Genomic DNA, 25,609 nt, shown 5'->3' on the forward strand with positions numbered 1-25,609 from the left:
TTCTATAGAAATACAATTTTGACAAAATTTTCGATAGAAATAAAATTTTGACAAAATTTTCGATAGAAATAAAATTTTGACACAATTTTCGATAGAAATAACATTTTGACAAAATTTTCGATAGAAATAAAATTTTAAAAAAATTTCCATAGAAATAAAATTTAAAAAAAAATCTATGAAATAAAATTTTAACAAAATTTGCTATAGAAATAAAATTTTTACAACATTTTCGATAGAAATAAAATTTTAACAAAGTTTTCTATAGAAATAAAATTTTAACAAAATTTGCTATAGAAATAAAATTTTGACAACATTTTCGATAGAAATAAAATATTGACAAAATGTTCGATAGAAATAAAATTTTGACAAAATTTTCTATAGAAATAAAATTTTGACAAAATTTTCTATAGAAATAAAATTTTGACAAAATTTTCTATAGAAATAAAATTTTGACAAAATTTTCGATAGAAATAAAATTTTGACAAAATTTTCATATATATGCAATTTTTATTTTTATAATCCTAGACAACTTTTCAGGTTCTCAGATTAAAATATACTGGTTGTAGTGAACAATAAAGCCAATTTTAAGTAGAGTTTGACAACGGACCAACTTTTTTTGTTTTTAAGATAAATATACATATATCTCCAATAGCTTTTACAAATTTACTTCATGTCGGCGAAAAACACAGAAATATATTAACAAGGAGATTAAATTTAATATGCCAACAAATATCATCAGGCCAATTGTAGCAACCAAGCATTTATTACGTGCCGATCGTTTGTTCCATGGTTTTGCAGAGTATTCTTGAGACTCCAAATCCAAATTCCACATATTGTAAGAAATGAAAAAAAGCCAAAGATTTTTTTTTATTTCGACGTTTTCAATTTATTTTAATGAAAATCTTAATGTCAAATCACTTTGTATGAGAATCAAAAGAAAACTTGTGACAGCCGATAAAACCTATGGAAACAATGAAATGAAGGTAGTTAGTTAAAAAAAGTATTTAAGAAAGGTATTTATACTTACATCATGCATTAAACTAATGTTGATTTCCAATAAACCCATTGGTTGAATTTTAAATTGCTCTACAAAAATTTGCAATGAAAATCTTTCCACAGATTGACGAAATCGAATATCACAATTATTTAATTGAATTCGTTTTAATATTAAAGAGGTTTCACGTATCTGAAAAAATAGAAATAAAATTTATGTATTAAAGAAACTATGTTTTATAAGGTAAAATATATGGCATAGTTTTTTTTCTAGAGGACATTTTTTAAGTAACCAATTATATTGGAAATGTGTAGTTATAGTCATTTATAATCGTATATGATGTGTTTACTGTTACTTAGGATAAAACCGGGAAAATAATTTTCCCCTAGTGTAGATTGTAGCAAAATTTGGTTGCAAGTAAATGTTTTGATTTTGTTTTACTCAAGAAACAAACGGTTATCGCAAATTTCTCTACAACTAAACGTTCTTCGATAATGCCGATGACCGTCAAAATATCAAATGTCCCATCTTTCAGTAGTCAAGTACGTTCCAACTTAGCTGTCTTAAAACACGGACTCGTCCATGTTTACGAAGTCCATGGCAAAACCTCCAAATTTTTTTGTCTCCAGTGGTACAATTTCATTGAAATCAAGAGGCCGATTAACCGAAGCCGAAGTATTTTAATAATTATATTTAGCGTATCGCTTATTTAAGATTTTTTTTAAACAAGTAGTATGTTCGGCCAGGCCGAATTTTAAATATCTACCACAATGAATAAAATATAGTAGTTTCCTCTGAAAACCCCACATCATAGTGGGTTACTAGAAAATGTAGGTAGGAGTAGGTGGATTTTAAGAAATACACTAACTCAAAATTGATTCTGATAGGCTTCTTGAAGTTAAATTTAAAGTATCTATATATAGAGATTACATCAGATTCTGGATTTATAAGAGAAAAATGTTTGCTTGAGTTTTAGAGGAGTCTTAAACATTTCTAGTAGGCCTAAAACAAAAAAAAAAAAAAAAAAACAATAAAATAAAGCCTTGATTTGAAATCTAAATTCGAAAAAAGGTGGCAACATTAAACACAAACAGACGTATTATTTTTTTCGCGGAAAAAATTTTTAATTTTATTTGCAAATTTTATTATTACCAATTGCTCCAGGCATTTCTGCTGCAGAAGCTGCAAAGAATATGCCTGGCCGTATTCCTCACGACATGGAGTGTGACGTGATAGAGGTAGAAATACCCACATCAAAACAACATAAACAAATAGCCGCTGCCGGCAACAACAAAAACGAACAACCAATTACCCAAGTAAATGAACGCAAGAGGCAACGGCTGGAAAATGCAGTAGGCCCTTCAGACATTGTAATTCCTGATTTATCAGAGAAATTAATGAATTACAAACCAATCGATCAAAACAGGTTTGGCATCTTAGAAGTATTAGCCGATGTTAATATTGAAAGCGCCAGCACTAGTTCAAAAGCCCCACCAAAAAGAAAAAGTAACAACGACAATAGTACCAACACGGGAAAACCAAAATGGTGTCCACCCATCTTTATTTACAACGTTGATATAAAAACTTTAGTCGATACTCTTCGAAACACTATACCAACCTTTTCATTTAAAGTTAAAAACATTAACAAAAATAAAAGCAAACTTTATTTTGCAGATACTACTGTCCACTCTTCAATGATGGCAATTTTAAGAGAAAAAAACATCCACTCCTATTCTTTTACTCCGAAGGAGATGAAACAAACCGCACTGGTGTTGAGAGGCCTCACATCAAACACTGAAATTGAGCAAATAAAAATTGAATTAGATACAGTCGTCCCAGATACTGTAGCAAATGTAGTAAAATTTACTACAGCAAATTCTTTAAAGAACAATATTGACACTGGTCTCTTTCTTGTCTCACTTCTCCCAGGAAAGAACATAAGCGATGTTTCTAAAGTCACTGGTCTACAAAACCAAATTGTTGAGTGGGAAAAACCTAAGAAAAAAGGATCAGAAATTCAATGTCGTAGATGTCAACGATGGGGTCACATCTCACGTAATTGTAATTCTGGATATAGGTGCGTTAAATGCGACCAAAATCATAATCCTGGCGAATGTCAGCGAAAACGAGAAGACAACGTGGAACCGTATTGCAATAACTGTAATGAAAAAGGGCATCCCGCTAATTGGCGAGGCTGTCCAACTTACAAAAAATATGCTGCAGCCAGAAAGCAAAGAATTGCCAAAGCGGCAGAAGAGCGCACCATTGCCAAAAATAACGTTCAAAAAGCTATACGTACTTCCAACATAATTCCAAATCAAAGTTTTGCTGACCTCTTCCAGGCACACACTGTACATCAAAGCGTTACAATACCAAAACCGTCTGTCATCGAACAATTTATGAAATTGAGTGCCTTTTTTCTTGAACCAGAAGAGTTGACAATCGAACAAGAGGTAAATATATTCCTCTCTGAATATTCCAAAATGCCAAAGTCTGAAGCGAAGACTGAATTCCTTCGCATCCTAAATAAAATAAAAACTAAATATGGACCATAGATCTATGAATTTTCTAACATTTAATGTACGGTCACTAGTTGATTCCAGTCGTCAAATTGATCTTAAAAATACATTATTCCATAATAGAATAGATTTTGGCCTTATTCAGGAATGCCATCTGAAACGTAAAAGACGATTAAAAATAGAAGGATATAATTTTATATATGACAACTCACCTGTGGGAGTCGCTGTTGTTTTAAAAAACACAACTCATTATGATAGAGTTTTCCTAAATGATGTTGGAATCAAAACATCACTTGTCAAAATTGAATTCTTTTCTAACAACATCAGGAAAAGATATTTGGTTGGATCGGTTTATATACCATGCAATCACCCATCGCAGACTTTAGAATCCGACTTGGAGAAATTACTTCAACTCTCTATGAGTTTTGACGGCTTTATACTTGGAGGAGACCTCAATTCAAGAAATCCATCATGGGGTGACACCCTCGAGAACTCAAACGGGAAAATTCTTCTTAACTGGCTAGAAAATCATCCATTGGATATCGTCCGTCTTTGTGATTCTTCGCCTTCTTACCCCAATGGTCCCTCCTTCCTGGACCATTTTTTAATCAGCTCAAACCTGATAAATAGTAACGCGACAAACTACCAAATATCAACATTACCATCTTTTTCGGATCACTTTCCAATTAAACTCACCTTAAAATTGGACCATACTGGTCTTATTTTGAGAACCCCAACAACTATTACTTCTTACAAATCCACCAATTGGGAAAATTTTCGCCGTGACATGGATTCAGCTTCAAATCGCCTACTACCTCAGCTTAACGACAACATAGGAAATGATGAAATCGATTATTTAATTGACGAATTTAATGAAAATTTCAAAATGATACATAACTCACACTCTCAACAAATCCAAATAGACAACAACAAATTCCCATTGTCAGAAAGGACGAAAAAGCTGTACAAAATAAAACACAACTGGCAAAAGCAATTGAAGAATATTTTCCATCGCACTGGGAATAGACGAAGTAGTGAGTATGTTATCCTCTCTAAGCAAATTCAACTCCTGAAAACAATAATTAAAGAATCAGTTAATATTGAACAGGCTAAAAAATTCAAACAAAAATTACAAAATATAAATCCTGGTCCGTCCGCCTTCAAGGAAATTTATAAGATAACGGGGAAAACAAAATCCCCATTTTGTAACCAAATTGTTATTAATAATGACATTTCCACAAATTGTAGTGAAATTGCCAATCATTTCCAACAATATTATTCCACAGTCTTCCAACGTACAATTCCCCTTCATCCTGTACCGGATTTCAACACAAAAGTACCCGCTTACATCGGAGCTTCAGCTTCTCACATATACTCATTTAACGAAGACTTCAACGCATTTCAAAACGCTGATAATCTTCATTTTACAAATACAATACTTATCGCAAGTATTATCCAGCGTATAAATAATAAAAAATCAAGTGGCATAGATGGAATTTCCAATTTTATCATTAAAAAATTTCCAAGTACTACGATAAAATTATTAACCTGTATATTTAACCACTGTATAAATAATGGATACTTTCCTTCGGCCTGGAAAGTGGCAAAAGTATTGCCCTTAAAAAAAAAACCTACTAGCGTTGATCCGGCTGATTTCCGTCCAATATCACTTCTATCCAACATAGGGAAACTTTTTGAACATATTCTAAAGGAAAAAATCGTAAATGATTTCATCATTGACCCCATACCATGCTTCCAATTTGGATTCAAAAAAAGTCATTCCACTCAACACACGCTGTTGAAATTCCACAATGACATAACATCAAACCTGAGGATGCAGAACTGCACTGTTGCCATTGCATTGGACATTCAAAAAGCATTCGATTCAGTATGTCACATGGGTATTCTATACAAACTTGCTGAACTGGAAACTGACCCGTACATTGTGAAAATACTCACCAGTTATTTCACAAACCGAAAATTCACTGTTGACATCCAAGGAGCTTCCTCTAACTACGGCGAAGTAAATAGTGGGGTACCACAAGGTAGCGTCCTGGCACCATACCTGTTCAATATCTTCCTAAATGACTTTCCACATGTCCATAATGGTTCTCAAGCAATTTTATATGCAGATGATTGCCTAATTTATGCCCATAGTATTTCTCCAGCAGATGCACTTAAAAAAGCAGCCAGACACCTTAACCTCATCAACGACTACTACCAAAGATGGGGTATAACAATAAATGCTTCAAAATCCGAAGCAATATGCATAAGAAATGCTTCTGGAAAATGCCCCAGGTTTGTAGTCCCTGAGAGTAAAATTCTTAAACTCGCTCTAAATGATGTTGAAATACCCTTTAAGACGAGCATAAAATACCTAGGCGTCACTTTCAACATGCTGCTCAAATTTAACGATCACGCTAGATCGACACTGCAAAAGACAAAACGTTTACTTGGGTCCTTTTCTTTTATATTGAGTAACAAACACTTACCTCAAAAAACAAAACTGTTGCTCTATAAGGTGGCTATAAGACCGATGTTATTATACGGATTTCCAATCTGGTTCACTATATCACCAACAGTGGCCAATGAATTGGAAATCCTCGAACGCAAAGTCCTGAGAAAATGCGTGAACAAACACTATCAAAACCGCGAAAAGAAATTCTCCAATTCCCACATCTACGAATTATCAGGGATTGAACCACTCTGCAGATACGCCTTCAAACTCCAGCTATCATTCATCGAGAGGTTAGCCACACACGAAAACGATCTGCTGACAACAATTTTTAATATAGAACAAAATTTACATTGGTTTGATTCAACTTACCTTTCACCTGTTGCCATCATTAACGAAACACTTGACAATGAATCAGCCAACGACATCTTACCACAATTCTACCAGAAATCTTATCCTGGAACTCATAGAGGATAAAACAGTATAATTATAAATAATTACTACACTTACACAATTATCTAATATTTACAAATAATTTTGTATAAACATAATCGTATTGAAAAGCAATTGATCTATACACTTATTTTTTACTACCAATGTACCTATAAAATGCAAACAGCATATTCGATCAAACTGTGATATTAATGTAAACATACTTACCACTATACTATAATTAGCGATTATGCTAGCTTTCGTTGCTAACATACAATTTTTGTTATATCGTTCCTAAGCGTTATGTAGTTGTAGATATTATTAAATTATTTATTTATTTTCACAGACACTCACGCTCTGTAAGCAACAGTAAAGGCAAGGAGCAAGCCTTATTTCCATTCATGTTATGTGCAATTTACGCACAATCGATACATTCATAAAAGCATGTTGCTATTTTACCCCATATATTGTGTATTAGAACAAGACAGATATAGTTCTAAGTTTTCCATAAAATTATCGATAAACACAAATCAACATTGTAATCGAAAAGAAAAAAGTCTCAAATAAATTTACTTACTTACTTACTTACTTACTTGAAATCTAAATTCTGCATAGTTTCACCCCAATTATTTGAATGAGGCAAATAATTGGGGTGAATTTGGGAATTACATTCCCTCAAGAAGTGAAATCAGGAGTTCGGTCGATATTGAGGTTTTAGCCAAACATGGACCGTTAAAACTGAACTCGACACAGGTTTTTGTGCAATTCTAGATTTCTAATTTAAGGCATATCGGATAAAAATTGCGGTTTCTACAAGCGGAAGAAGTCAAATTGGGAGATCGCTCTATATGTGGGGGCTACACCACATCATGGACCCATACACACGATATTCGGAACATTTAATTGTGGATCTAAAATACGTCTGATGAAAATTACAGTATCTAAAAGCCCAAGAAGTCAAATTGGAATATCAGTCTATATACCAAAACATGGACCCATACACACCATATACGGCAGGGCTATGTGTGGTTTTAAACTACCTCTAGATTTTAAATTTCGGGCAAATCGGTGTATATGGAGGCGATGCCATATATCAGTCTATATACCAAAACATGGACCGATACACACCATATACAGTAGGGCTATGTGTGGTCCTAAAATACCTCTAGATTTTAAATTTCAAGCAAATCGGGAGATCGGTGCATATGGAGGCTATGCCAAACCATGGACCGAATCGGGCAGCACTCAGTGATAAGAGAGAAGTTCACCGCTGTGGTATTACAATGGACTGAATTGTCTAAGTGAGCCTGATATATCGGGCTGCCACATAACCTAACCTAACCTAACCATGGTCCGATACACACGATATTCGGAACATCTACTTGTGGACCTAAAATACCTACACATTTCCAATTTCATGCAAATAGGGTAAAAATAGCGATGTGTAGAAGGCCGAAAAGTTACTTCGGGAGTTCGGTCTATATGGGGGCTATACCAAAACATAGACCGATACACACCATATTCGGCAGGGTTATATGTGGTCTTAAAATACCTCTAGATTTTCAAATTCAGGCAAATCGCATAGAGACCACGGTTTCTAGAACCCACGGCCCAAATTGGGTGGCCGGTTTACATGGGAGCTATATAAAGACCGATGTAGACATCTTCGAACTTGACCTGCCGGTAGACGAAAAACTAATCTGTGCTAAATTTCATCATTGAAGGCTGTAGAGTGATTACAACAGACAGACGGATAGAATTTCAAAATTTTCTATAGAAATAAAATTTTGTCAAAATTTTCTATAGAAATACAATTTTGTCAAAATTTTCTATAAAAATAAAATTTTGGCAAAAGTCTCTATGAAAAAACAAAAATTTACAAAATTTTCTATAGAAATAACATTTTGTCAAAATTTTCTATAAAAATAAAATTTTGACAAAAATCTCTATGAAAAAAAAACATTTTCTATAGAAATAAAATTTTGACAAAATTTTCTATAGAAATAAAATTTTGACAAAATTTTCTATAGAAATAAAATTTTGTCAAAATGTTCTACAGAAATAAAATTTTGTCAAAATTTTCTATAGAAATAAAATTTTCTTTACAAATAAAATTTTGACAAAATTTTCTATAGAAATAAAATTTTGTCAAAATTTTCTATAGAAATACAATTATCTATATGTTAAAAATAAAATTTTGACAAAAATTTCTATGAAAAAAAATGTACAAAATTTTCTATAGAAATAAAATTTTCTTTACAAATAAAAATTAAAAATAAAATTTTCTATAGAAATAATGTCAAAATTTTCTACAGAAATAAAATTTTGTCAAATTTTTCTATAAAAATAAAATTTTGACAAAAATCTCTATGAAAAAAAATTGACAAAATTTTCTATAGAAATAAAATTTTCTTTACAAATAAAATTTTTTGTAAAAATAAAATTTTAACAAAATTTTCTATAGAAACAAATTGTTGACAAAATTTTCTATAAGAATAAAATAAAGCAAGTATATACAGCAGTAAGTTCGGCCGGGCCGAATCTTAAACACCCACCACCATGAATCAAATATTAGGGTTTCCTTTGAAATTTCAGAGGGTTTGAGGACAGATCAAGCAGAGCAGTTCAACCAGTACACTTCACGAAGATAAATTTAAAGATTTTACCTATGAAGACTATATCAGATTCTGGATTTATAAGAACCATTTTTGTTTGAGTTTTAGAGGAATCATTAACATCTCTTGTAAGTGTGCACGAAAATTATAAAATAATGCCTTAATTTGAAATCTTAAATCTGTAGATTTTTACCCGAGAAATAAAATCTGGAAATTTTACATTGAGTTTCAAGCAATTTTCATGACCAGTGCGCCTTCTATACTCTCAAGAAGTGAAATCGGTCTATATGGAGGCATTACCAAATGGACCGATACACGTTTTTGTGAGCCTAAAATACCAGAATATTTACAATTTCAGGCAAATCAGATAAAAACTACGGTTTCTAGAAACCCAAGGAGTTAAATCGGGAGATCGTTCTTATGGGGCCTATACTAAAATATGGACCGATACTTACCGTTTTCGACACACCTCTTTATGGACCGAAAATACCTCTAGATTTCTAATTTCAGGCAAATTGGATAAAAACTTCGGATTCTAGAAGCCCAAGAAGTAAAATCGGGAAATCGGTCTATATTGGGGCTATACCAAAATATGGACCGATACTCACCATTTTCGGCACACCTCTTTATGGTCCTAAAATACCTCTAGATTTCCAATTTCAGGCAAATTGGATAAAAACTACGGTTTCTATAAGCCCAAGACCCAAAATCGGGAGGTCGGTTTATATGGGGACCATATCAAAACATGGACCGATGCACACCATTTTTGGCACACCTCTTTACGGTTCTAAAGTACCTCTCGATTTCCAATTTCAGGTAAATTGGATAAAAACTGCGGTTTCTATAAGCCAAGAAGTAAAATCGGGAGATCGGTCTATATGGGGGCTATACCAAAATATGGACTAACACTCACAATTTTTGGCACACGTATTTGTGGTCCTACAATACCTCTAGATTTCCAATTTCAGGTAAATTGAATAAAAACTGAGGTTTCTATAAGCCCAAGAAGTAAAATCGGGAGATCGGTCTATATGGGGGCTATACCAAAACATGGACCGATACTCACCATTTTTGGCACACCTCTTTATGGTCATAAAATACCTCTAGATTTCAAATTTCAGGCAAATTGGATAAAAACTATGATTTCTTAAAGCCAAGACCCCAAATCGGGAGGTCGGTTTATATGGGGACTATATCAAAAACTGGACCGATATAGCCCGATATATGACCTGCCTGCAGACAAAAGACGAGTTTGTGCAAAATTTCAGCACGATTGCTTCATTATTGAAGACTGTAGCGTGATTACAACAGACAGACAGACGGACATCGTTATATCGTATTAGAATTTCTCCCTGATCAAGAATATATATACTTTATATAGTCGGAAATCGATATTTCGATGTGTTCGAAAACTTATTATACTATAACCCCGTCACCATTCTATGGTGGTGGGTATAAAAAAAAAATTGACAAAAATTTCTATAAAAATAAAATTTTGATAAAATTTTCTTTAGAAATAAAATTTTGTCAAAATTTTCTACAAAAAAAAAATTTTGACAAAAATCTCTATGAAAAAAAATGACAAATTTTCTATAGAAATAAAATTTTGTCAAAATTTTCTATAGAAATAAAATTTTGTCAAAATGTTCTATAGAAATAAAATTTTGTCAAGATTTGCTATAGAAATACAATTTTGTCAAAATTTTCTATAAAAATAAAATTTTGACAAAAATCTCTAGAAAAAAAAATTTGAAAAAATTTCTATAGAAATAAAATTTTCTTTACAAATAAAATTTTAACAAAATTTTTTTGAAATAAAATTTTAACAATTTTTTTTGAAATAAAATTTTAACAAAATTTTCTATAGAAATAAAATTTTCTATATGTTAAAAATAAAATTTTGACAAAAATTTCTATGACAAAAAATTTACAAAATTTTCTATAGAAATACAATTTTCTTTACAAATAAAATTTTAATAAAATTTTTTATAGAAATAATGTCAAAATTTTCTATAGAAATAAAATTTTGTCAAAATTTTCTATAGAAATAAAATTTTGTCAAAATTTTCTATAAAAATAAAATTTTGACAAAAATCTCTATGAAAAAAATTGACAAAATTTTCTATAGAAATAAAATTTTAACAAAATTTTCGATAGAAACAAATTGCTGACAAAATTTTCTATAAGAAAAATTGACAAAATTTTCTATAGAAAAATTGACAAAATTTTCTATAGAACGAAAATTTTCTTTAAAATAAAATTTTAAGAATAAAATTTTTCATATAGAAATCAAATTTTGACAAAATTTCCTTTCGAATAAAAATTGGACAACATTTTTTATGAAAATAAAATTTTTACAAAATTTTCTATAGAAATAAAATTTTGCTAAATAAGTTTTTTTAAGAAATAAAATTTTGACAAATTTTTTTATAGAAATAAAATTTTGCTAAATAAGTTTTTTTTAGAAAATCTAACAAATGTCCAAATCGGCCTAGATTTTAGTAGTCTTTAAATTTGATATTATGTAATTTTAGCATCTTTTGTCTTCGAATAGTACATTTTTAATACATTTTTAGTACTTTTTCGACAATATAATTTATCATCCCTGGTATGGGTAGAGATATAAAAAAATGTTCCACACATATAATTTTTATATATGAGGAAAGTTTTTATACCTCTACTCATACTACAAACTATTCTAGAAATGAATTCAATAAGTTCACTTATTGAATTTAATCCGTGTGAATGCTAAACTTAAATTACCCTTATCGATGTCTTTGAAAAAAAATTAATGAAGTACTAGAATCTTACTACTTTTAGTTTATGAACTAGTGTGTAAGCATTTTTTTATGTCCATAGACTTATATAAATAAATAAATTTTATAATGGATAATTGTATGCTACCGAATATTGGCTTGGTCATTGAGTCGCTGGAGGTAAACACTTGGTGTCACCCGCTGCCTCCAAAATGGGTCGGCTTCATTCTCTGGTCAAGCAATTTTGATCTTTCGTTGATATAGCGAAAAGTTATGCCCATATATAAGATTGTGCAAAGAATTAAAGTAAAATTCCAGCGAGAGCAGATTATATTTTTTAAAAACTTCGTTTTTCATTCCATTGTGCACTGTACAATAACAATGATTTCTTACCTTCTCTATACATTCATTAGCTAATGTCCCATATAAGCCAATCTCCGAAAATGATATGATTAGAAAAACACCATTTGTCAAAGCATCAAAAATATCATAATTCTCATGATTAATAAGCGTATTTGCTATTGCTGTATATTGTTGAAATAATCCAGCTGTTACAGCAAATAGATTGCACAAGAGGGCCGTTAATATGGGTACGGCATGTATTTGCACATATTGCAAACTCTTCAAACATATCACAGAATACTTTTCCGCCAACTCATCCAATGTATCCGATAGATTACAAAATATCTGCATGCGATGATAGGGTTTATACAATACCATCTCTTTGATATCTTGACAGTAGTTGGCCTTTTTCGCCAGGGACATTAGGTGCACGTTTAAGGCCTTGATTAATTGGCTACATATGACAAAAACTCCAAATACACAATTTGGATAAAAATTCGATAGAATCCAAGTATATAACGTATACAATGTGGTGAAAACACTATCATCTTCGTCTTCTTGTGGGCGACGATAATGTCGCATTATTAAATTTATTTCGATTATTGTAGGAAATATGAGAATTTTGAGGAGAATCAATGCTACCGATGATCTAATGGTTTTGGTTTTTATATCCAAATATTCGATTACCGAGAAAAATGGTACCGTATTCAGTAAATCAAGAGTTTTTGTGGTATGAAACAATTGATTATTGTAATTCACAATAACACCCACAAAGTTTATGTAGTAATATATACTGGATGCATTTGTTAAATCAATTTTTTTCTCATGCCAGGCTATGTAGATTTGATTTAGACAATATGTAGTCATTGCAATTGATAGCATAGTGCTCCATAGCATAAGCAAAGGACTTATGTAGAACCGCTTTTGTCTCCTTGAGTACATGCATCCCAATAATCCTAGGATATATGCTATTGCGAATATTAAACCTAATACGTATTTTATTTTATCTTTATCCATATATTTGACCGTTTTTGTCGGTTGTTCTTAATACAAAAGTCAGGTATTTACTAAATACTACCGTTTAATATTCTTAAAGTGTGTTTTTTAGGATAAATATTAGACCTAATTGAAATTTAATTGTCTCGTTAGTGGGAGATTGCAGCAAATGGGTAAATGGTTTTTATCCATATATGACCGAATAATGGAATTTCAATTGTGATATACGAGGTCTGATCAAAAAGTAACATTGTGGTACAATTTTCTCAAGAAATAAAATTTTGACAAAATTTTCTATACAAATAAAATTTTGACAAGATTTTCTATAGTTATAAAATGTTGACAAGATTTTCTATAGTTATAAAATGTTGACAAAATTTTCTAAAGAAATAAAATTTTGAAAAAAAATTCTAATAGAAATAAAATTTAGACAAAATTTTCAATATATAAAATTTTGACAAAATTTTCTATAGAAATAAAATTATTGAGAAAATTTTCTATAGAAATAAAATTTTTAAGAAAATTTTCTAAAGAAATAAAATGTTTGAGAAAATTTTCTAAAGAAATAAAATTTTTGAGAAAATTTTCTATAAAAATAAAATTTTGACAAAATTTTCTATAGAAATAAAATTTTGACAAAATTTTCTATATAAATAAAATTTTGAAGAAAAAAATTTCCAATAAAAATAAAATTTTGACAAAATTTCCTATTAGAAATAAAATTTTGACAAAATTTTCTATATATAAAAATATAGAAAATTTTGCTAAAATTTTATTTTGGCAAAATTTTGACAAAATTTTCTATAGAAACAAAATTTTGACAAAATTTTCTATAAAATGTTGACAAAATTTTCTTTAGAAATAAAATTTGGCAAAATTTTCTGTATAAAGTAAAATTTTGAAAAAAATTCCAATAGAAATAAAATTTTAACAAAATTTTCTATAGAGAAAAATTTTTGACAAAATTTTATACAGAAATAAAATTTTGACAAAATTTTCTATAGAAATAAAACTTTGACAAAATTTTCTATATAAAATAAAATTTAAAAAAAAAATCCAATAGAAATAAAATTTTAACAAAATTTCCTATTAGAAATAAAATGTTGAAAAAATTTTCGATAGAAATAAAATTTTGACAAAATATTCTATAGAAATAAATAATCTTTAGAAATAAAATTTTGATAAAATTATATAAAATAAAATTTAAAAAAAAATCCTATTAGAAATAAAATTTTGACAAAATTTCCTATTAGAAATAAAATTTTGGCAAAATTTTCTATAGAAATATAATTTTGACAAAATTTTCTATAAAAATTTAATGAAAAAAATTCCAATAGAAACAAAATTTTAACAAAATTTCCTAATAGAAATAAAATGTTGACAACATTTTCTATAGAAATAAAATGTTGACAAAATTTTCTATAGAAATAAAATGTGTACAACATTTTCTATATAAATAAAATTTTGACAAAATTTTCTATAGAAATAAAATTTTGGCAAAATTTTCTGTATAAAATAAAATTTTGAAAAAATTTCCAATAGAAATAAAATTTTGACAAAATTTCCTATTAGAAATAAAATGTTGACAAAATATTCTATAGAGAAAAATTTTTGACAACATTTTCTATAGAAATAAAATTTTGACAAAATTTTCTATATAAAATAAAATTTAAGAAATCCAATAGAAGTAAAATTTTAACAAAATTTCCTATTAGAAATAACATTTTTACAAAATTTTCGATAGAAATAAAATTTTGACGATTTTTTTTATAGAAATAAAATTTTGACAAAATTTTCTATAGAAGTAAAATTTTGACAAAATTTTTTATAGAAGTAAAATTTTGACAAAATTTTCTATAGAAGTAAAATTTTGACAAAATTTTCTATAGAAATAAATAATCTTGACAAAATTTTCTAAAGAAATGAAATTTTGATAAAATTTTCTATAGAAAGAAAATTTTGACAAAATTTCTCTATAGAAATAAAATGTTGACAAAATTTTCTATTGAAATAAAATTTTGACAAAATTTCTCTACAGGAGTAGAATTTTGACAAAATTTTCCTTAGAATTAAAATTTTGACAAAATTTTCTGTATCAAATAAAATTTTGACAAAATTTCCTATTAGAAATAAAATTTTGACAAAATTTTCTATAGAAATAATCTTGACAAAATTTTCTAAAGAAATGAAATTTTGATAAAATTTTTTATAGAAAGAAAATTTTGACAAAATTTCTCTATTGAAATAAAATTTTGAAAAAATTTTCTATTGCAATAAAATTTTGACAAAATTTTCTATAGAAATAAAATTTTGATCAAATTATATAAAATAAAATTGTGAAAAAAATTCCAATAGAAATAAAATTTTGACAAAATTTTCTATAAAAATAAAATGTGACAAAATTTTCTATAGAAAAAAATTTTGAGAAAATTTTTTATGGAAAAAAATTTTGAGAAAATTTTCTATAGAAATTAAAAATTTGTTAAATTTTCTAAAGAAATTAGAATTTGGACAAAATTTTCTGTAGAAATTAAAATTTTGACAACATTTTCTATAGAAATACAAATTTTGACAAAATTTTTCATATAAGTAAAATTTTGAGAAAATTTTCTGTAGAAATAAAATTTTGACAAAAAAAATATTTTTTGAGAAAATTGTCTATAGAAATTAAAATTTTGTTACATTTTCTAACGAAATTAAAATTTTGACAAAATTTTCTATAGAAATAAAATTTTCACAAAATTTTCTATAGAAGTAAAATTTCGAAAAAAAAAATTCTATAGAAATAAAATTTTGACAAAATTTTCTATAGAAATAAAATTTTGACAACATTTTCTATAGAAATAAAATTTTGACAAAATTTTCTATAGAAATAAAATTTTGACAAAATTTCCTATAGAAATAAAGTTTTGACAAAATTTTCTATAGAAATAAAATTTTGACAAAATTTTCTATAGAAATAAAATTTTGACAAAATTTCTCTATAGAATACATTTTCTAACGAAATTAAAATTTTGACAAAATTTTATATAGAAATAAAATTTTGACAAAATTTTCTATAGAAGTAAAATTTCGAAAAAAATTTTCTATAGAAATAAAATTTTGACAAAATTTTCTATAGAAATAAAATTTTGATAAAATTTTCTATAGAAATAAAATTTTGAGAGAATTTTCTATAGAAATACAATTTGGAGAAAATTTTCTATAAAAATAAAATTTTGAGAAAATTTTCTATAGAAATAAAATTTTGACAAAATTTTTATAGAAATAAAATGTTGACACAATTTTCGTTTTTCTATAGAAATAAAATAAAATTATATAGAAATAAAATTTTGACAAAATTTTCTTTAAAAATAAAATTTTGATAAAATTGTGACAAAATTTTCTATAGAAGTAAAATTTTGACAACATTTTCTATAGAAATAAAATTTGACAAAATTTTGTATAGAAATAAAATTTGACAAAATTTTATATAGAAATAAAATTTTGTGAACATTTTCTATAGAAATAAAATTTTGAGAAAGTTTTCTATAGAAATAAAATTTTGACAAAAAAAAATTTGACAAAATTTTCTATAGAAATAAAATTTTAACCAAAGAAATTTGAAACAATTTTCTATAGAAATTAATATTTTGTTACATTTTCTAAAGAAACTAGAATTTTGATGAAATTTTCTATAGAAATAAAATTTTGATAAAATTTTCTATAGAAATAAAATTTTAACAAAATTTTCTATAGAAATAAAATTTTAACAAAATTTTCTATAGAAATAAAATTTTGATAAAATTTTTCTATAGAAATAAAATTTAGGCAAAATTTTCTATAGAAATAAAATTTCGATTGGCAACCGTGGTAGGTCCTCCAAAATTATATTGTTTTCTATATGATGTTAGTATAAGTAAAATAGAAAATAAAATAATTCATCAAAACAAGGAACGTTCTCAGCACTTACCTGCATAATACATTCATTTGCCATAATACTAAGTAAGCCGATTTCCGAAAATGATAAAACCAGAAAAACACCATTTGTGAGGGCATCAAAAAAATTATAGGTTTCCTCATTGATCATAGTGTCAGCTATGGCATAGTACTGTTGAAAAAATCCTGCTGTTATACCCAAAAGATTACTCAACAATGAACACAATATGGGCATGGCACCCAATTCGATGAATTCCATGGTGTAGTAACAAATCGATGTATATTTCGTGGACAATTCATCTACCTTATCGGATAAATTACAAAATATTTGCATACGATAGAATGGTTTATGCAGGATCATCTGTTTGGCATTTTGATAGAAATTGGCTTCCTTTTCGACGGCATTCAGCTGATGACCCAAGGCTATCATACACTCACGACATACCACAAATCCAGCAAATATACAATTTGGCACAAAATTAGCCAAGAGCGTGGGGTACAGGGAATACAATGTTTTCCAAATATTCGCATCTGGGCGGCCAGAGCGTAATTCTCTCACCACCAAATTGATTTCAATGATAATCGGAAATAAGACAATTTTAATGAATATCAATAGCACAGAATTTTTAACAGATTTCGTTTTAATATCCAAATATCGGATAATTGGAAATAGTGGCACTGTATTATAGAAATGCATGATGGATTTGGTTTGCAGCAATTGTGACGTGTAGTTCACCAGCGATGCCACAATGTTCATATAGAAATACAAACTACTGGCATTTGTAAGATCTATTTGATCCGAAATAAAATCATCGTAGATATTTTTGACATACAATAGGACAAATGCAATAACCACCAACATACTCCATAGGATTTGGCCAAGGCTGATGTAAAAACGTCTCCGACGAAATGAATACGTGGTACCGAGCAAGCCTGCGAAACTGACAATGGCAATACACGTACCAATAAAAACTTTCGCAATAAAAAATTTATCCATATTTCGAGGGGAATTCTTTGATGAAAATATCTTCGATTACACGAAAAGTTGTAATGACAGACTTCATTTTATTCCAATGTCATTAAGGTGCCTTGCTAACAATCTTCTCTGGTTTGTTTTGCTTGCTAATACGCATGATTTTTATAGCAACAATTATTGTAGGTTAACTCGTATCTTTTTTGGGGTTTGTTAATTGCAGTTTAATTGTCGACAAATATCTGTAGATTGTAATCTAGAGATGGTCTAAATAAATACAAAATTGTCACAGTCCCTATTTATTTAGTTCAAATTCCTTGCCAGTGCTTTAAGTGTGTGTTGAGAGTTTATTGTGAAGGGAAGCAAATATTTGTATTTTCAAAATATAAATGAGTTTATTTTTAGTCCATATTAATACATCCCGCAAAAAAGACCCTTTCGTTTCCAAGCGCGCTACAAAACAAAATATGATATGTCCAATTCGAATTGCAATACAATTTTTAATAGAAGTAAAAAAAAAGAACAGTATATACGGCCGTAAGTTCTGCCAGGCCGAATCATATGTACCCTCCACCATAGATTGGGTAGAAACTTCTACGAAAGACTTTCATCCACAATCGCATTACTTGGGTTGTGGTAATACTTACCCATGGCAAGGTATCTTAAAACTTCTTAACATCGTTTTCTAAATTATGAGTTAGTCCATACGTGGTATATATTAGACAAAAACGGTATGTATAGGTAAGTCGACAAATAATTACGAATCGATATGGACTTTTGCACGGTACGTAGAGAGCCAGAATTGAAATATGGGGTCGCTTATATGGGGGCTATATACAAATATGAACTTGATATGGACCAATTTCTGTGTGATTGGGGATCGATTTATCTGAGGGTTATATTTAACTAAAGACCGATATGGACCTAGTTAGGCATGGTTGTTAACGGCCATATACTAGCACAATGTACCAAATTTCAACTGACTCGGATGGAATTTTCTCCTCCAAAAGGCTCTAAAACCAAATCTCGGGATCGGTTTATATGGGAGGTCAAATCTGGGGATCGGTTTATATGGGGGCTATATATAATTATGGAGTGATATGAACCAATTCCTGCATGGTTGTTGGATACCATATACTAACATCACGTACCAAATCGGATGAATTTTGCTCTTCCAAGGCGCTCCGGAGGTCAAATCTGGGGATCGGTTTATATGGGGCTATATATAATTATGGACCGATTTCGACCAATTTTTGCATGGGTGTTTGAGGCCATATATTAACACCATGTACAAAATTTCAACTCAATCAGATAAATTTTGGTCTTCCAAGAGGCTCCGGAGGTCAAATTTAGGGATCGGTTTATATGGGGGCTATATATAATTATGGACCGATGTGGACCAATTTTTGCATAGTTGTTAGAGACCATGTACCAAATTTCAGCCAGATCGGATGAAATTTGCTTCTCTTAGAGGCTCCGCAAGCCAAATCTGGGGATCGGTTTATATGGGGGCGATTTAACAGGTAAAATGTTGGTATTTTGACCATTTTTGTCGAAATCAGAAAAACATATACATGGGAGCGATATCTAAATCTGAACCGATTTCAATCAAATTTGGCACACATGACTATATTACTAATTGTACTCCTAGTGCAAAATTTCAACCAAATTGGGCCAAAACTCTGGCTTCTGGGGCCATATAAGTCCATATCGGGCGAAAAATATATATGGAAGCTATATCTAAATCTGAACCGATTTCAATCAAATTTGGCACACATGACAATACTACCAATTGTACCCCTTGTGCAAAATTACAAGCTAATCGGGATAAAACTCTGGCTTCCGGGGCCATATAAGTGCCTATCGGGCGAAAGATATATATGGGAGCTATATTTAAATCTGAATCGATTTCAACCAAATTTGGCACGCATAGCTACAATGCTAAATCTATACCCTGTGCAAAATTTCAACCAAATTGGGCCAAAACTCTGGCTTTTAGGACCATATTAGTTCATATCGGGCGAAAGATATATATATGGGAAGTCAAATCTGGGGACCGGACCGGAGGTCAAATCTGGGCTCCGGTTTATATGGGGGCTATATATAATTATGGACCGATTTCGACCAATTCGACCAATTTTTGAATGGGTGTTTGAGGCCATATATTAACACCATGTACAAAATTCCAACTCAATCAGATAAATTTTTTTCTTCGAAGAGGCTCCGGAGGTCAAATTTGGGGCTCGGTTTATATGGGGGCTATATATAATTATGGACCATTGTGGACCAATTTTTGCATAGTTGTTAGAGACCATGTACCAAATTTCAGCCAGATCGGATGAAATTTGCTTCTCTTAGAGGCTCCGCAAGCCAAATATGGGGATCGGTTTATATGGGGGCTATATATAATTATTAACCGATGTGGACCAATTTTTGCATGGTTATTAGAGACCGTATACTAACACCATGTACCAAATTTCAGCCGGATCGGATGAAATTTGCTTCTCTTAGAGGCTCCGCAAGCCAAATCGGGGGGTCGGTTTATATGGGGGCTACATATAATTATGGACCGATGTGGACCAACTTTTGCATAGTTGTTAGAGACCATATACTTACACCATGTACCAAATTTCAGCCGGATCGGATGAAATTTGCTTCTCTTAGAGACTCCGCAAGCCAAATCTGGGGATCGGTTTATATGAAGGCTTTATATAATTATGCACCGATGTGGACCAATGTACCAAATTTCAGTCGGATCGGATCAAATTTCCTTCTCTTAGAGGATCCGCAAACCAAATCTGGGGGTCCGTTTATATGGGGCCGATATGGCCCTTTTGCAATACCATTCGACCTACATCGATAACAACTACTATAGCCAAATTTTTGAAAATCGGGTAATATCCCAGCAAAACAAAATTGGAAGTTCCAAAGGCACAACTTTAAAGCTCTTCCAAAAAGATGTTTTTGTACCCTCCACCATAGGATGGGGGTATATTAACTTTGTCATTGTTCTCTAACAACCATGCAAAAACTGGTCCATATCGGTCCATAATTATATATAGCTCCCATATAAACCGATCCCCAGATTTGACCTCCGGAGCCTCTTGGAGGAGCAAAAGTCGTCCGATGCGGTTGAAATTTTGTACATTTCGTTAGTATATGGCCTCTAACAGCCATGTAAAAACTGTCAAATTTTATTACTATAGAAAGTTTTGTCAAAATTTCATTTCTATAGAAAGTTTTGTAAAAAGTTTATTTCTATAGCAATGTTTGTCAACATTTTATTTCCATAGAAAATTTTGTCAAAATTTTATTTCTATAGAAAATTTTGTAAAAAATTTATTTCTGTAGAAAATTTTGTCAACATTTTATTTTTATAGAAAATTTTGTCAAAATTTTATTGCTATAGAAAATTTTGTCAACATTTTACTTCCATAGAAAATTTTGTCAACATTTTATTTCTATAGAAAATTTTGTCAAGTTTTTATTTCTATAGAAAATTTTGTCAAAATTTTATTTCTATAGAAAATTTTGTCAAACTGAATTATATACGTATTTAATCGGCCTAATATATACCCCTTATGGACTAACTTACAATTTAGAAGACAGTGTTAAAAAGTTTTACGATACCTTGTCATCGGCAAGTGTTATCGCAACCCAAGTAATTCGATTGTGGATGACAGCCTTTAGTAGAAGTTCCTACGCAATCCATGGTGGAGGGTACATAAGATTCGGCCTGGCCGAACTTACGGCCGTATATACTTGTTTTTTTTTGTAACTAAACAGGAAGTTCTTGAAATTATATTTTTTTCCTAACTCGCTGTTTTCATATTTTTAATGGCAAGTTTTAACTTTTCAAGTATTTAAAAAGAGAATTGTGTCTTTAAACACCCAAAAAAAAGTGAACCCACCTTGGAAGAAAATATGGGTTTAGTTTAGAAAATTTTTACTAAAATAGTTTTCTAATTGCAACATGTTATAAATAAGTTTATACTTTTTGTCAAACTGAAGACATTTTTTTTAAATAATTAATTTTTTCTGTTGTTTAAGAAAATTTCATATGTTGAACAAAAAAAAATTGGATTTAAAAATTGTTAAAATGTCTTTAGCGCTGTACGAAGTTCAAGACAGGTACACAGAAAAAAATTTCACGAAAATTTTTCCAATTAAAATCTTAATTGAGTTTTAGAAAATATTCAATTAAAAATTTAATTGATTCAACAAATTTTTTAATTGAAATAAAAATCAATCACACAAATTAATAGTATCAATTAAATATTTAATTGGATCAATTAATTTTTTAATTGACTGTCAATTAATTTTTTAATTGATACTATCATTTCTGTGATTGAAGACATTTCAATTAAAAAATTAATTGGATCAATTAATTTCGTGATTGAATCAGAAAAAAATTTTTTTGTGTGTACAATTTTAGTAAAATTTACTCATTTGAGAGACTCAGGAACTCAATTTAAACAACCTTCTGCAATTTTAGGAAAATATGAACCATTTTATTTTGTAGTAAAATTGTGCACTATATTTGTATACAACTTTTTTTCTTATTTTTAGTTCACGTCATTAAAGTTAGCAAAAAATTATTTAAATAAGAAACATTTACTCATATTGTGCAAAATTTAACTAAAATCAACTAATCTTCATGAACTAAAATAAAGTTCAGTTGGCATTAGAGCCCCTTTTTTCTGGGTGAAGTATCCTTATTTAAACTTTTCTCTTCTTTGGTTCGGCATCAATACCAAAATCATTAGAGTGAAGACAAAATCTTTTGAACCGGATAAGTTTTTTGTTTGCAGTGTTATCTGCAAGAAATAAATCGTTTAATGAAATTAAGTTAAGCCAGATCTGATTAATTGGTATATTAAATCCGACCTTCCTAATTTAATTCTGAATTGATTTCAGACCCATTAAATGATTTTATCTCGAATCACAAGAAGTCAAATTTAATTATGAACCAATTGGCTGGATCTTAGAACCTGCACGCAGAAAATAATCTACACCGAGAGAAGGAAGGTTAGGTTAGGTTAGGTGGCAGCCCGATGTATCAGGCTCACTTAGACTATTCAGTCCATTGTGATACCACATTAGAAGGAAAATAATCACCCCAAATATGTTTCCAGAGCAAAATGTTATTTTTGGACTGTGCACATTTTACAGACTTGCAGCGCCTTGAAATATTTTCCCATATCCTAAAAACTCCAATGCCAATGCTATGATTCATAGCCAACTTCCTACAGAAATTCCTTCGTTCTTCCTAAAGTCTTCAAGGCAATACATCTTAATTGTATGTTTGGATATGTGTGTTATACAAACACACATTCATTTAAGATTCGGAAATTCCTGGGTAGCAACAGGTTGAAATCGCTGTCTTTATGTTAAGAACAAACATATCCACATTCTATCAGTCTGGCTTTGTTGAATCATTGCAGATGTTCTAGAGTTGCCAAATTGCATTAAATTGTGAAATTACATTTTTTTGGATTTAAGATTGGATTTCTATAAAAATATTAGAATATAAAATGTAGAGTATTTTTTTTAAACAATGGTGACATAAAATTGAATTGCATTAAAGCAAATGTTTGTAGTAGTTTTAATTCACGTACTCGATACACTCCAAAAAAAGTTTACTTGGATCCAACGACTAAGATTAAACTCCTTAAGAGGAGGTCAATCTCTTAAGAATTTTGGTTATCGATTCCGAGCATAAGATGCGGCTTCTTTAAAATAAAAAACCTTTCTAGCGACTTTTCGAGCTTTAACTCCAGGATCAATAAAATTAAAATTACGTAAATATTTTTTTTTAGTGTAAAGCTATAGCCAAAAACCTATATTCGTGAGTGCACTGAAAAAAATATTTACGTGATATTAAAGATTACGCAACCTAAGTTTTAGGAAGCGGATAAATTCCTTTAAAATAATGAAATTTTAATGAATATAAAGTTTATCATATTTGCTTCAAAATTTTTTTCATTAAATTTAGGACACAAATTTTGTAAATTTGCGTCCCTTCGTTAAAGTCGCATGTCCTTGAACTAAGGCTAATTTTTCTTAAAGTAAAGAAACACATTTTTTATTTAAAGAAATTGTCCTTAAATTAACTGAAATATTGAAACTTTAGATTTAAGATAAAAACGCTTCAAATATAGGCTAAGACTTATTTTGAGGATGTAGCGTCTTTGGTTTAAAAGTTTCCTTGGGAATTCAGAAAACATTTTTATACCCTCCATCATAGGATGGGGGTATATTAACTTTGTCATTCCGTTTGTAACACATCGAAATATTGCTCTAAGACCCCATAAAGTATATATATTCTGGGTCGTGGTGAAATTCTGAGTCGATCTAAGCATGTCCGTCCGTCCGTCTGTTGAAATCACGATAACTTCCGAACGAAACACGCTATCGACTTGAAACTTGGCACAAGTAGTTGTTATCGATGTAGGTCGGATGGTATTGAAAATGGACCATATCGGTCCACTTTTACGTATAGCCCCCATATAAAGGGACCCTCAGATTTGGCTTGTGGAGCCTCTAACAGAAGCATATTTCATCCGATCCGGCTGAAATTTGGTACATGATGTTGGTATATGGTCTCTAACAACCATGCAAAAATTGGTCCATATCGGTCCATAATTATATATAGCCCCCATATAAACCGATCCCCAGATTTGGCTTGCGGAGCCTCTAAGAGAAGCATATTTAATCCGATCCGACTGAAATTTGGTACATGGTGTTAGTATATGGTCTCTAACAATCATGCAAAAATTGGTCGACATCGGTCCATAATTATATATAGCCCCCATATAAACCGATCCCCAGATTTGGTTTGCGGAGCCTCAAAGAGGAGCAAATTTCATCCGATCCGGCTGAAATTTGGTACATGATGTTGGTATATGGTATTTAACAACCATGCAAAAATTGGTCCATATCCGTCCATAATTATATATAGCCCCCATATAAACCGATCCCCAGATTTGGCTTGTGGAGCCTCTAAGGGAAGCATATTTCATCCGATCCGGCTGAAATTTGGTACATGGTGTTGGTATATGGTCTCTAACAATCATGCAAAAATTGGTCCACATCGGTCCATAATTATATATAGCCCCCATATAAACCGATCTCCAGATTTGGCTTCCGAAGCCTCAAAGAGAAGCAAATTGCATCCGATCCGGCTGAAATTTGGTACATGGTATTGGTATATGGTCTCTAGCAACCGTGCAAAAATTGGTCCATATCGGTCCATAATTATATATAGCCCCCATATAAAACGTTCTCCAGATTTGACCTCCGGAGCCTCTTGGAGGAGCAAAATTCATCCGATCCGGTTCAAATTAGGAACGTGGTGTTAGTATATGGTCGCTAACAACCATACCAAAATTGGTCCAATCACACAAAAATCGGTCCATATCGGTTCATAATCATGGTTGCCACTAGAGCCAAAAATAATCTACCAAAATTTTATTTCTATAGAAAATTTTGTCAAAATTTTATTTCTAGAGAACATTTTGTTAAAATTTTATTCGGTTCATCATAAAATTTTCATCATTGTCAAAATTTTATTTCTATAGAAAATTTTGTTCAAATTTTATTCGGTTCA

At 30.1% G+C, this 25,609-nt stretch overlaps 2 protein-coding genes and 1 pseudogene across 3 annotated transcripts in view; 1 reads left to right on the plus strand and 2 right to left on the minus strand.

Moving 5' to 3' along the window:
* p53 overlaps positions 1 to 25,609 on the plus strand; it is a 61,361-nt gene that overhangs the window by 20,883 nt on the left and 14,869 nt on the right. The window lies entirely within an intron of this gene.
* On the minus strand, positions 488 to 13,145 carry LOC142220728 (putative gustatory receptor 94a; annotated as a pseudogene).
* Positions 13,188 to 17,889, minus strand: LOC142219889 (putative gustatory receptor 94a). Its single transcript, XM_075288654.1, has 2 exons — positions 17,062 to 17,889; positions 13,188 to 13,202 (listed from the first exon to the last, which is right to left on the minus strand). The coding sequence occupies exons 1-2, from the start codon at positions 17,887 to 17,889 to the stop codon at positions 13,188 to 13,190; spliced, it is 843 nt and encodes a 280-aa protein (XP_075144769.1).

This window comes from Haematobia irritans, chromosome 1, assembly GCF_050003625.1.
Source record: "Haematobia irritans isolate KBUSLIRL chromosome 1, ASM5000362v1, whole genome shotgun sequence".
Classification (NCBI taxonomy): Eukaryota; Metazoa; Arthropoda; class Insecta; order Diptera; family Muscidae; genus Haematobia; species Haematobia irritans.

Bases quoted from the DNA above. Each gene is read 5' to 3' on its own strand.
- LOC142219889 (XM_075288654.1), bottom strand. From the start codon at position 17,889: ATGTTGGTGGTTATTGCATTTGTCCTATTGTATGTCAAAAATATCTAC.